Source organism: Asterias amurensis, chromosome 6 (assembly GCF_032118995.1).
Source record: "Asterias amurensis chromosome 6, ASM3211899v1".
NCBI classification, from domain to species: Eukaryota; Metazoa; Echinodermata; class Asteroidea; order Forcipulatida; family Asteriidae; genus Asterias; species Asterias amurensis.
The window spans coordinates 10,448,733-10,463,335 of record NC_092653.1 but is presented as its reverse complement, the minus strand read 5'-3'; the positions used below and the strand labels follow the sequence as shown (position 1 = coordinate 10,463,335).

The 14,603-nt window shown below is 39.3% G+C and overlaps 1 protein-coding gene across 6 annotated transcripts in view; it reads right to left on the bottom strand.

The window, feature by feature from the left end:
- LOC139938437 (unconventional myosin-XVIIIa-like) overlaps positions 1–14,603 on the bottom strand; it is a 149,194-nt gene that overhangs the window by 25,020 nt on the left and 109,571 nt on the right. For 3 of the 6 annotated variants that reach the window (XM_071933963.1, XM_071933966.1, XM_071933964.1), the window contains 3 exons: positions 5,248–5,381; positions 4,424–4,582; positions 3,542–3,628 (listed from right to left, as the gene is read on the bottom strand). In XM_071933963.1, coding sequence (XP_071790064.1) covers positions 3,542–3,628; positions 4,424–4,582; positions 5,248–5,381 — 380 coding nt within the window. Of the gene's footprint in view, positions 1–1,368; positions 1,408–3,541; positions 3,629–4,423; positions 4,583–5,247; positions 5,382–14,603 lie in introns of all 6 variants that reach the window. The other 3 variants (XM_071933967.1, XM_071933968.1, XM_071933969.1) reach the window with 2 other exon arrangements.

Sequence of the window (14,603 nt, the reverse complement as noted above, 5' to 3'; positions counted from 1 at the left end):
GTGCTAAAATCTAGGCTAGAAAGAAGAAATCAGATCAACGATTTCGACTGAAGAGTTGTCAAATCATCAGTGAGTGACAGAACCTTGATTCAGACAGTCTAGAGAGTGGGAAGATAACTAAATTAGGTCACTACAAATGGTGAATCAACTAACAACTTCAGTTCTACTTCTTAATTTGCTAGAGACAATAGACCCTAGTAGTCTGTGACTCAATGTACATAACACACACACAAAAACCTCTCAGGCAAAACTCAAATGAACAACATGTTATCCACTAACTGCACATGGATTTAAGTAAACACAGATGACCGTATTAAGGTAGAAGTATTTCTAAAACATTTAGTTAAGGGAAGGAAAGCTCTTCATATCAACAATAAAAGGGAAAAGAAGAGAAACCCACAGTTAAAAAAAATTATTTCAAGTCAGCACCAAGTGCATGCAAGACTTTCAACAAACTGTTATATTTTCTGACGAGGATACAAACATCAACATCGGAGTTAGGGTTGTAAGAGGTGGATGCAATAAATAGAGGAATGTATAGGAATGACGACATTGTGCATCAGTTGTCATTAGATTACCCAAAATGTACTTTTGGGTTTGTGTGCCGAGTACTGCGTGCACGGTTGAGCTGCGTGTCAACGGTTAACAATCAGAGACGCAGCTCTGAGCCGCTCTGTGTGGCTGGGATGGGAAGTGAGGGAGAATGAGACTTTGCGTATGTGACTATTGTAATGCAGTGCAAGCTTTGGGTTGTCACATTGTGGAGACGGCTATAAAGGCAATTGATTCGCTTCCCCTTTTTAGAAAAAGGTCAACTATTTGCCGTGGATAGAGTGCTTTGCCCAAATACACTCTAAGAATTCCCGAGTCAGAACTGAGTAAAAACGTAGAAATTGGTCAAACTGGGACCCGGAGTTATTTGGACCCGGGAGTTTTTGGAATGTACAAGAGAGAAGTATTAGAGCATGGAAACATGTTCTGACGGGTGTAAAATAGTTCCTATGGTAACAAAAATGCTGATCAAAATCACGTCAATTTCACACAGCGGCTTTTGGAGAGGAGTTGACTGAGCACGAAGCAGCTTTGCTTACCAGATTAAGGTCACCAGCCAAAAAGAACCATGTCCAGTGCCCTGTTGTTTCACTGGCTCCCTGTTTATAGTTTTTTTTTATGCAGAAACCTGTTATGCGAAGAGGTGATTTCACGCAAAAATGGTTGAGCAAAAATGTGACGCTGTTGCACAATGTCAAGAGAGGGCGGTGCAGACTTTAGGGAAAAGGGAGTAAACTAGGGAAAGCTTCGACCACGGGAGTTTTAGGTTATATTTTATGTCTTTGGTGTGGATATTAGTCCGCCTTACAAACTCACCGTCTCAGATCCATCAAAATCAATACAGCTCACTTTTTCCTTCACGAAAAATAATGACAAAGTTCAAAATACACTTGGTTTGATAAATTTCACTTTGCTTTTAACCTCTCCAGATGAAACAAGTGTGTCGAGGTAATATATCAAATCACAAAAAGGAATTCAAGTGGGTCCAGATCTCCATGTTTATGGAGCGGTGTCCTTCTTTTCAAAACACCCTTGGCTGCTTATTAAAAATCATGGCATCCATTTCCTTTAATCTTTTCTTCTAATTGCATTTCCCACAAGTGATTACAAGACAGATTTGATATTTGTTTAAAGGCAGTGGACACTATTGGTAATTGGTAACCCAAAATAATTATCCCCATAAAACCTGAATTGGTGACGAGTAATGGAGAGAGGTTGATGGTATAAAACATTGTGAGAAACGGCTCCCTCTGAAGTGACATAGTTTTCGAGAAAGAAGTAATTTTCCACGAATTTGATTTCAAGACCTCAAGTTTAGAACTCGAGGTCTCGAAATCAAGCATCTGAACGCACACAACTTCGTGTGACAAGGGTGTTTTTTAAATTTCATTATCTCGCAACTTCGACGATCGATTGAGCTCAAATTTTCACAAGTTTGTTATTTTATGCATATGTTGAGATACACCAAGTGTGAAGACTAGTCTTTGACAATTACCAATAGTGTCCACTGTCTTTTAGGGCACAGGGTAAATAATCAGTTCAATTTTCAGTTTTTTGAACTGTGAATACGAATCAAACAAATTAATCAAAATTCAATGACAGGTCCAAGCTTCATGAAATGTATTTTTTCCCCACCGAATCCCTGTTCCCTAAAAATTAAAAAAAATTAATATAAAAAAAAATGAACACAACTACAAAATGAAGATATAAACAATTCATTTCTGCCAGAAGTCGAATAAATACCCATCTCCTTTAAGAAGGTTTAATGGAGTGCCTTTTTTTATCTAACAAAAAGGATAAGGTTTGAGAGCGCGTTTTAACACTCAATGAATTCCGGAGGTGTGCCGTTCACACCTTAACTAAACATACTTTTGAAGGTCACTGTCTCAGAGATCCCTTGATACAAAATCTAAAGCATCTAGCTTTTCTCGGTCACCGAGGTGCTCTGAGCTTTGTCGCTTGAAGTGCTATACTTCCTCAAATGGGGATATTTTAGAAAAGGTGTTGAGCATACTTGATGAGTTTAAAGGGGAAACAAATTGCATACAGGCAAATGCAAAAACTACCCCACAAAAAAACGAAGTCAAGATGCTTTGTTCAACTCATTTACCAGAGAAAATGTTCCATCGTGAATCATTTCCATCAACAAAATCACCTGATATTTAAATCAAAATGTTGTTGTTCATTGTTGTTGTTGTTCAGAAACAACTTGTTTGGGGTAAAGTTAAAACGTGTCAAATGTATATAGTGTATAAGGTGTTTTCCTTTCCCGTGACCTTATACATGTATAAATATTTATGAAATAAAAAAATTGTGAAATTGTTATTATCATTATCTGATTGTAAATGTAAGATGTTTTGATTTAAGCCAATTCCAATAGACCACTACCTCTATGTACTACCTATACACACAGCAGATCATTTTGAAATGTTTGAAGGCGACTATGATTATAGCAAAGCATGGTTTTCTGACTTTTCTAATAGAAATTACTGCAGAGCGAAAACACAAGTATTTTTGAAGTGCCTACAATAAGTAGCTTGCACCAACACTATTTCCCAACTAATATGAAAAGACCTTTTAAAACAGCAGCCACGTTGCTTTTGCTCAGAATTATAAAGGGACTTTTCCAAACCCCGTTTTCAGCTAGGGGCTCAGGCTCCAGTGGCTTGTTTGAAGCCCCGTACCAGAAATTAAAAGTTATCAAAATGGCTGAAAGGGCCTCAGTCACAAGTGACACCAATGCTGTTGTTTTGGAAATGGGCCCTGGTGTGACTGTGCTAGTCCAGCGTGTGTTGAACATTCAAAATACGCGCGTGACTTGCACGGTCTATTGCAACACAATATTGGTCAGATTCTTTTCTGTCATTAGGGAACCAGACAAACATGGCCACCAGAGTAAAAGGACTTTCAGTTTGTCTTCACTAGGCTTGCGTGTTGTCTCTTCACACATGTCTATACCTAAGGTGCAGAACTCAATAATCTAACATACATTTTCGGCAATTTTTTCTTCCGCTTTGCCTTTTTGGAAGTTGAAGAATTGTTAGTGTGTTGATCGCTGAAGCTCGACCTTACGGAACTTAAATAAATAGTAAGGAAAATGAGCTGTTATTTCATTTGATACGGGGGATTCCAAGGAAACCTGGGAAAATCATGGAAAAGCTGAGTAATCCCACAATAACTTAGGAAATCTTGAAATGGTTAAGTAATCCATGGAACTTTCTGGATAATACTATGCAATACTTTTAAATCCCCCAAAAACCTGGAAAACCATGAAAATCCAGGGATAACCTGGGGTACATGTGGTAATCCTGGAAAACCTATGGTACATGCAGTTTATCCTGGAAAACCTGCAAGTTTATCATGGAAAAACTGTGGTAACTGCAGTTTATCATGGAAAACCTGTGGTAACTGCAGTTTATCCTGGAAAACCTGCGGTTTATCGTGGAAAACCTGTGGTAACTGCAGTTTATCCTGGAAAACCTGCGATTTATCATGGAAAACCTGCGGTACCTGCAGTTTATCCTGGAAAACTTGCAGTTTATCCTGGAAAACCTGCACCTAGATAATCCTTCAAAACCACGGAAAACCGTCCTGGAGAACCAAGGAAACTAGGGAAATCCTAAGACATCTGGGAAAAAACCTGATACCTTTGCAGGGACTACATTTTGAGCTTGTATTTCATATTCAGGAACAAGGTTAGCACAATGGTTGGCCCAAACAGAAGTCTCATTGACTCTAGCAACGATCTTTGACCATTAATTAGTTCTTGGAATACATTGACATCCATGATTTGATTAACCCTTTACATGAAGGGTTCTAGATCTTGTCATTTTGAGGACAAACATTTTGGATAGGAATGATTGATCATTACCTTGTGCCTGATTCGTCAGATGCCGATGATAACACCCTGCGTCGACCCAAACGAGGCGTGGAGTCCAAGCTGCTCGTGCTGCCGCGGTAACTACGGGAAGAGTAGCGACGTTTATAGCGCGGATCGTAACTAGGGATGTCAACGTCACTATCAGAATCACTGAAATCAAACCAAATCACAGAAATCAAACCAAATCACAGAAATCAAACCAAATCACAGAAATCAAACCAAACCACAGAAATCAATTGATGTACACAGCAGGTACAGTTTTTTCCTTCTCACAAAAGTGCAGTTGTTTTTTAGTCCACTTATCCTGCCTAACAACGTAAAATTGTAATATGCAAACTGTAAGCAAATACCTTCCTATCAGTCATCATTCTGTAGTACATGCTGCAGATCAGGGCCCAATTTCATGGCTCTGCTTACTGCCGAATTCTGCGCTAAGATCACCATTCTCTGCGTAAGTACACACGCGCACAAGCCAACATGTGCCGCTAACCTGTAAAATACGCTTGATGTAAGCATGGAATTCCCTGCTTCCATAAGCGCCGATTCTCTGCTTATGGTAAGCTGAGCCATGAAATTGGGCCCACATAGTCTCTTGAAACAGTGCTCTGTGCAAGCCCACTCCTACACTCCTCTATGGGTATGGCATGGACAAATACACAGGAACCTCTCAAGTAAGCAATTACCTTTCCAGATCACTATTATCATCATTCTGTAGTGCAAGCTGCAGATCAGGTATTCTCTTGAGACAAAGCTCTGTGCTAGTCCCCTCCTAATATAGTATGCCTGTATATACAAATGTACACATAAGCAATTACCTTCCTAGATCACTATCACTGTCATCATCATCATTCTGTAGTGCATGCTGCAGATCAGATATTCTCTTGAAAGCCAATTTTAGATCACTCTGCAGCTTTTCATTGCTCTCTTCCAGACCTTCAATGGTAGATTCCTAAAGACAAAAATAAAAAAGTGAAAATTAAGGTCAACAAATAATCGATTAACATCAAACGTTACAACTGGCAGAGATTGTGGGTTCGAATCCCCACCGAGTAACAAGCATAACTGTGGTTAGGAAGTGTGGGTTTACCAGGACATGATGTAGATATTTTCACAGGAGTGGGAATGCAATGCGTATTCAGTGCTTAAACATTAACAAAACACACAAGCGTGTAATTCTGGATTCACTATAAACATCATAATGAAAAAATACCCCAATATTCTAAGAATATTCTATTCTCAGCAAATTTGTGGTCTCTCGAAGCTTTGTAAATCCAGGCACAGATGTCCACTGCACGGGGGCCTGTTTGTAGTGCTGTTTGTAATAAAATACAGTCTGAGCACTTCATATGTCTGGCGGTGGCAAAGTACAGCGACGTATTCTGACTGTGCTGGGTACTTCAGTACCATGCAATCAACCCGTAGTTTTCTTATGACACATTGATTTTGTACATAATTTTGAGGTATTCCCCCCCCCCCGTTTCAATTTATAACTGATTGTACACAAACATATCATTTAGACTGGTCTGTCATCACCAGACCAGCTTGGTTTCCTATACAATAAGTGTAAATGGTTATTTGTCCAGTCTCGCCCAATGTGCCCATAGATATAAACAGTGCCTTGACGTAAGTAAGTGTGGGGCAAAAAAACACAAAGCACACACATTAAAGGAACACGTTGCCTTGGATCGGACGAGTTGGTCAAAACAAAAGCGTTTGTAACCGTTTTTTATATACTGCATACGGTTGGAAAGATGTTTTAAAAGTAGAATACAATGATCCACACAAGTTTGCCTCGAAATTGCGTGGTTTTCCTTCTACTGTGCGAACTAACACGGTCGGCCATTTATGGGAGTCAAAATTTTGACCCCCATAAATGGCCGACGTGTTAGTCGACGAGGTAAAAAGAAAACCACGCAATTTTGAGGCATGTTTGTGTGGATCATTGTACTCTACTTTTACAACATCTTTCTACCCATATGCATTTTATAAAAAACGGTTTCAAACGCTTTTCAAAGACCAACTCGACCGATCCAAGGCAACGTGTTCCTTTAAATAAAATACAGTTACACAATTGAAATCATGTTTCTATTGTATCCCTGAAACCTTTGTAGGAATGATGCTCCACTAAAAAACAAACTTGAAAAACACACAACAATCGCGCCTTTTCAGTCATAGCTCCAACACTTTGCAACAAGCTACCCACCCACATTCAAGCAGCTCCTTCATTTTGACACTTTTAAATAGTTACTTGAAACTTATCTGTTTTCGTCAATCTGGTCCTAGCCCTTGGAAACATCTGTGTTTCTTTCTATAAATGTTGTAATTTTTTTAAATTATTATTTAACAACAGTAACATCACAGATAGAAAACATTAACTAAGTGTAGCCAAACAGAAATCCAAGCACCACTTTGAAACATAGCTTGGTGTTATACCAAGTGTATCCATTATTCTCACACTTAAAGGGCTGCCAAAAACAAGGTACCTCCAAAAGGGGCCAATATTGACATCTCGAAATAAACCGCTAACCCTCCATTTGTCACAATTCGGAGACTCGTGAATTAACATCAGTTTTTGAGATTAAAACTTTGTCCCAGTCTTCTATAAGAAATTCCAAGAAAAACACTTGTGCAATTTAAAAATATGTCCGAGTGTGTGACTCTCCCTCAATCCAACCGGATTTCAAATGAAATGCCTTTAGATTCAAGCTTCTCTTCACGGGAGTCTTCATCTCGATTGACGGGCAGCCAACACGTCATACACGACATCGCAGAAAGTGAAATGGGCTGTAAATTCCATGGAAATGATGTTGACCAAAAAAAACCATGAGCGCAAAAGCTTGCGATCGTACAGCGTGCATACAGCTAGCGAGCACGAAAATTTTGCGAGTGCGAAGCCTGCTCACATCCATTTATATTTGGTTTTGAAAGCCCTACTCTGCAATCTGGGTTTACCTATATAGGTTTACATTCATTTTCCTAACAATTTGATATTAGTTATGGAAAAAAACCAGGGGTTATAAAACGGATTTCTGGTTGAAACGGAGAATTGAGATCCCTGTTGTAACAAAAGACTACAGGCAGTGTACGGAGGCGAGGCACGGCAGTAAAGCAGAGACATGGAGAAATAGCGGGGGAGAGAGGGCATCCATGAATTATTCACAACCTCTGGGAGTCTGTCTCCGAAAGTTACGCATCACTTCAGCCTTATTGCATCCTCAAGAAGAATAAAAAGAAAGAGTGGGACTTCACTTGAAAGACAACTATGTCTTATGCAGCTGGGGAAGCTGGGGGGGTATATATAGAACGTACGGTCAGTTTTACAATGTGAGGTCTATTTAGCCTGTTGAGAGTACGAGTTTCCGTGTTTTTAAAAGGTTTGGGATTTAAACCGAAGTCGTCTGGGATTCAAAAACAACAAACTCGTGGCCCGATGGATCACTGTTCTTTAGGCATCCTTTAAGGAGAGGTTAAATGATCATTAGCAGCTGGCACAGTTTGATGTATAATAATTGCATTAGGGATCAAAAATATGGTAGCACTATACACTCAGTGATACAGTGCTTTCACCCCTAGTACTGCCGGAAAAAAATCCAGGAGCTACTTGAGTGGGATTCGAACCAATGACCCCTACATTCTATTGGTTATTTATTTATTTATTTATTTATTTATTTATTTATTTATTTATTTATTTATTTATTTTAAGTCTTTAGACGTACACAACAGTTACAAGTTGTACAGGGGCTGCCAATGTTAAAACAAAAACATCAAAAGATGTGTAAAACCAGACCCCTGCCAACGATAACAAATAATGTCTTAATCTATGTAAATATATTTCTACTTTTTGAAACATACCATTACACAAGTATGTTTCTTTAAGATAGAAGCCAGTGTAACCCAGCGTAACATGTTTCTTCTAAGCACAATTTCTCTCAACTAAGCAAGCTTTTATCTGCGACTGGCGCCAAGTGTCCTGTGTCTGACCTCATTGAATTCGACCCAAACCAAGTCCATGATCTATCCGTACAAGATTTAATAACCACTGCACCCAGTTCAATAGACGTTACACTTTGCTGACCCTAGCTCACTGCACCAAGTTGCAAGAATGGATCAATTATACAGTCCACTCTACAGACGACCCTTCCTCTATAGACGAACTTTTTCATGAACTTGACTGAAGCTTTAAAGGCACTGCACACGTTTGGTGATTGTCAAAGACCAGAATTCCTACTTGGTGTAATCTCAACATATACATTAACAACTTTGATAAAATTTTGACTCAATTGGTCATCGAAGTTGCAAGAAAATTACGAAAACAAAACCTTGCTAAACAACCGTGTGTGCTTTTGGATGCATAATAAAAGGCTTCAACTGAGGTCATTTATTATTTGAGTGAGAAATTACCTCTTCATCATCTTACTTCAGAGGGAGCCGTTTCTCAACTTAATTTATACTTTCATCAGCTCTCCATTTATAAGCCTTTACGAGAAATGGCGGACACAATGCGAAAACACTGGGCAAATTTATGTGTAAACACCAAAATTAAACAGTACACACCTATCACGTCCGCCATATCTCAAAAAGGCTTATTGCTCGTTTACCAAGTAGGTTTTTGTGCTCGCAACTATTTCAAGAGTTTACTAAAAGTAGCCAGTGCCTTTAACTCTATCTTGGCAGACGGTTATGCATTGATGGTATTACTTGTCTCCACCTCGGCCCGGACAAAGCAATGATTTTCCAATATAGGCTTCTTCAATTTGTCTGCGAAGCCCAGGCTTGTCACTTTTCACACACATCTTTGTCGTTTGTTATTTCAAATGCCAAGTATATATATTTACGCCGAGTGCACAATATCACATTTCAACTATACCCCCCCCCCCCCCAAAAAAAAAAAAATCATAAAAGGAGAAACCCACACACGGCATTTATCACCAGGAAAAATCAATTAATAAGAAGTGAAATTTAATCTGCAGCGATCTGTTGATGGTGCTATTTTTCCCAATCCCTCATTTCCCACGGCTCGCTCGTTCCCCCCCGCATACTGACAGAGAGCAGACAACCCGACAACACGTTCTCGGGGCAACACGCTGCTCCCCGGTGAATAACCAAACTCACTTGTTGTTCTTGCTTCATTACCCCCAGCTCTTTCCCCAACATTCTCCGAGAAGTATCACATTTTCCCCGAGACTGTAGAGGAAATTTCTCCCGCGTTCTGTCCACAAGGGTTTTATGAGACAAGTATGCAAGCCCTGTCCCCAACCAGGGGGGACCAGTGAACAGTCCCCATTGTACGACATCTACCAATACAACTCCTTCCCTCCCTTCAGGCACTGGGTTAGTTGATCCGTTATTAAATTTCCCTTTCCCTTTATTAGATTCTCCGGACATCTTTTTTCCAGATTCCAACCGACTCGAAATAAAAGTCTAGTCTCAAGATTAGATCAATTTGTGATACAGCCGTGTGACGATCTTGAAATCTATCCGGAGTCTATCGATTGGAAATCTTCTAATGTCACGCAACAATACAAAGGGAAGAAGCGATAACAAAACTCTGGCTCGGACGCTGTAATCGCATTTTCAACAGATTCTTGTGTTGTTTCTTTGTCATAGCATTCAATTATGTTGACTGACTTTCTTTGAGTAATTGAATGAGTTTCATCTCAAGCAAACTGTCAGCTGTTTCCGTATTTGCTACAATTTGTTCACTAATGCAAATACAAGAAAACAATCCCTCATCCTATATAGCTTAAAGGAGTGTGACCTGAAGAAACCCTTTCTCGAATTTCAGACTTTCCTTTTCATTTGCTAAATTGCTTTTAAATTCGAAGACATAAAAACGAAATTAAATATATAACTTTTTACAATAATATGTCTAGTTGTCTTGTCTTTTTATTTATTTATTTTTTTTTTATAGAAAAGTTTAATCAAGCCATGAAAGATTTGTTTCATACAAGTACCAAATTTGCTGAGGAAAATACTTATTAAAACTTGTATCATTGTCACATGTCAATCCAGTGTTATAATGTTCATACATTGGTCGTGTTTTTTTGGACAAACAAATAACCTACTAATGTAGTTCATCTGAATTTGTGAAACCTAAATTCGGAAAAGCTCGGGTTAGGAAATTTCGAGATTAGATTGAATGCACTCTTCAAAAATTGCGACGATAATAACTTGTAAAGGTTCATTTCATAAAATCTAGAGGCATTAGAAGAACCTTGCTTCCTAACGGTCACGTTAACACAGTATTCCTAACAGGCAATACTGCACACAGGCAACACAGGCAATTGCCTCCATGCCCCCTGGTCATTGCCTTGATATCTATCCCTCGAAATGTTCAAATAATGTTCATTTAATAGATGTTAAATTTGCATCGGGGATAAAGAATATTAATTTTGGGTTTTTACCCATATACACCGATGTATGTAGCACTGAATACTCAGTACTTTCCCGAGTCCTGTGAAAAAAATAAAAGGCATTTTACTCGGGTGGGATTCGAACCCACGACCTTTGCAATTCTAGAGCAGTGTCTAACCAACTTTAGACCACCGAGATTGCCCGGTAGCTAGAGGCAGTTCGAATCCTATGTTTTTAACATGGTGTACGTTTACCTTCATATATCTGTATTTATAAAGACAAGACAAGACAAGACTGATTTAACAGGCCTGCCTAACCTTTCATTTTCTCATTATTCCCGGTCCGTGTTCAGCCCGAGTCCCTCAGCTCGTTCCACGGCCCCGTTTGACAATCTCGACACGGGAGTAGCTAGCGATAGATTAATTACATTTATTGCTCCTTGACACTTTAGCGTACATCACTTGTTTGCCATGTCAGTTTCCTTAAAGGAGAACAAAATCACCGCCCGTAGCTTTATATTAGACAGTGTTGAGATGATAGTTTGTGTTGTTCCATGGTTGATGTGAGTGTTTGGAAGGTTTGCAAGCTTCGCAAACAAAACGATCAAGGCCCTAAATGAAGCCACTGATGACGAAACGTCCAGGCTAGTGATGGGTGTTTATTACTGTCCATGCATCAAATACACATTTCATTCCTTCGACAAGGATCCTGCTTGATGAGCTAATAGTGTGGACAAGATCAATTACAGACAAACTCATGCAGTTCACTCTGAGGTAAACTGCAAACATCATTTGGTTTGGGGTTCTTATTGGTATTTATCTTCTTTTTTTTTGGGGGGGGGGGGGTAAGGAAGAAAGCATCACTCAAACGTCAACGCTGTAATTTTGCTGCAGCAACTATATGGTTTTAAAAGTGTTTAAGACTGACTCAATGATTACACAGGAGTGACACTATGGATATTGGAAGTTCAGCTCAGGCTTGTCTGCTTCATTTTTGAAAGGGCAAGGGCACCAAGGCACTTTCTCCTTGGTAAAGGGCACCCTCAGAGGAAATTGTAAATTTATACAGGAGCATTTCAAGGGCACCAAGGCAATGACCAGGGGGCTTAGAGACAATCGCCTTCATTGCCTCCTTGAAAGGGTACCTAGGCAATGACCAGGGGGCATACAGGCAATCACTTTCGTTGCCTCCGCTGAGTATCATGCTTGGCAGCCACCTATCTGTATCAATGAACTAATCACAGCAAATCCCATCTTCATCTTATTTTTCTCCAGATCTCGACGGTTTCAATAAATATTTTCCCAAAAGAAACACTTTTTATTATACCATTCCTTTAACAGCATGAGATTGAAAAATCCAAGTGTCCATTGGAAACACATCAAAGGGCATCGAGGCGAAACGCCTCTCAGACTTCAATAGCCAGTATGACAAAACTTCCATCCAAACAATTAGAAAGAGAGAAAGTGGGAAGAAAAATCGTAATATGAAACTGAATATTTTTATTCATTCCAAAAATTCTCCACAAATCAATCTGTCTCGAGTTACAATCTAAACCTCTCAAATTTCAGGAGTTGTGACAAACACCGGATCTGGAAAGTAGACTACGTAAATTTGTCCCGACAGGTCGTGAGAGCGGCCATCCCCTTTATATGTCAGGCGCTCCATTTTCACCATCATTTAAAGGAATGTAAAGTATTGATAATTACCCAAAATAAGTTGGAAGCATGAAAACTTACTTAGTAACGAGCAATGGAGAGCTGTTGATAGTATAAAACATTGTGAGAAACGGATCCCTCTGAAGTAACTTAGTTTTTTTGAGAAAGAGGTAATTTCTCACTAAAATATTAAATATTATGCATCTGAAGAGAGCACAACAAGTTGTGCAACAATGTTTTTTTCTTCTTTTATTACTCTCTTTCAACTTCGATGACAATTGAGCCCACACTTTCACAGGTTTGTGCTTGCTTTATGCATATGTTGGGACACACCAAGTGATAATTACCAAAGGTGTCCTGATGGCCATTTAATCTCAAACTTCTAAAGGTTTGTCAGTTAATGTATATGGTGGATTACATAAAGTGCTTACACTGCCAGCAACTGCTTTGTTAGCAAAAACCAATTCTGTAATGTACCTTTAACCAAGATTTAATGACAGGAACCATAGTCTGATCTTGAGTGGAGGTGATGGATTTTTCTTTTCTCCCGCGAACCACCTGTGCGCACCGAGCAGCCACACTCAAGCAGGTGCTACGTCAGATAAGATACCACACACCCCGTATGTTTGCGCTGAGATGGAGCAATCCGACCGAGTTTAATCTCAGACTACTCCTGACATTTTATCATCTACTCTTCGGTCATCCGAGCCCGTTCTTTCGGGCGTCGTTCATGCCACATTCTCTCAGTCTGTTTCTAAAAGGCACATCCCAGCCGATTCAACGAAATGCTAGGAATAGTACTCTAACTCTAGTTACAAATTAGGATGGCTTTAATACGCTCTAATGTCTATGGATGTGGAACTCTCCCCAAGTTCCTAAGATTGATCCTAAGTTATGAAGAGTTGGGTGAAATCGACGGCTGGACACGTTTGGTAATTGTCAAAGACCAGTATTCTCACTTAGTGTATCCCAACATATGCATAAATGAACATATCTGTGAAAATATGGGCTCAAATGATCATCGATGAAAAAGGTCGTGGGTTCGAATCCCGCCCGAGAATCTGTCTGTGAACTCGGGAAAGCACACATCAGTGTAAGGGTAACACCATCAGTAATATTCTTTATCCTCGATGCAATTATAACATCCATTAAATCTTGATATTAGTGTCTTATGTCGCGCTCTCGTTGCCAAAACGTGTGAAATATACAAACTTTACAACCTTGTGTGAACGGACTAATAATAAATGCATTAAGTGCTAATGGATACCGCTGAAAGTGTGAAAAATGTCGAGGACACTCGGTTAGAAAGAAAAACAAGTTCTTGTCGAGTGTGTAACAGCTTGAGTGGTCTCCATATAAATTATGATTTACAAAATCCAATGGCCCATACACACTTTAAAACCATACTTAATGCTATACTTATTATTATCTTGCATTATTTCCATGATTATCTTTGTACTCAACATGTCCCAATCGTGGTCATTCTGTATTCTGTTTCATTCTAGTCATACCTGGATTTTTTCCAATACAGTTATTTTCAACGCGTCAATACATTGATTGTTAATATCATATGTCAATACATATGTATTTTTTTGGTATAGGATATCCTCATTGAAAGGGCAAAGGCACTTTTTATTTTGCAAAGGTATTTGCCATTGCTCGATCATAAAGGCTATGGGAAACTTCTGAAGAGACTCCAAGGTCAAGACCAGGGGAAACGAAACTCATGGTCTCTGTGACATCCGTAAGTCTATGCATACAACCCCCCCCCCCCCCCCCCGAAAAAAAAAGAGAGAAAAAAAAACCCAAAACAACAACAACAACAACAAAAATAACAGTGTTTTTCGTTTTGTCTTCAAATAATATTTTCCCGACGTTCACAGTATACTCTCCCTCTACAGCAGATGTTTCCATGTGTGTCTGATTATTCACAATCAGTGAACTGCCTGCCTGAAACTAATAATACCCCCTCCTCCTGGTGGATATTTATTGACAGCCCTGTTTCCCCCCATCCTCAGTCATCAAGGTCTCGGTCTTTGATTTCAAACTCTAAGCATAAGAAGTTCAAGGTCTCATGTAAAGTAAACGTACAATAATTACACCTTCACAGGGTGCGCCTGATCGAGCACGCTCTACATAATTCTGATCAAATAATACTGGAT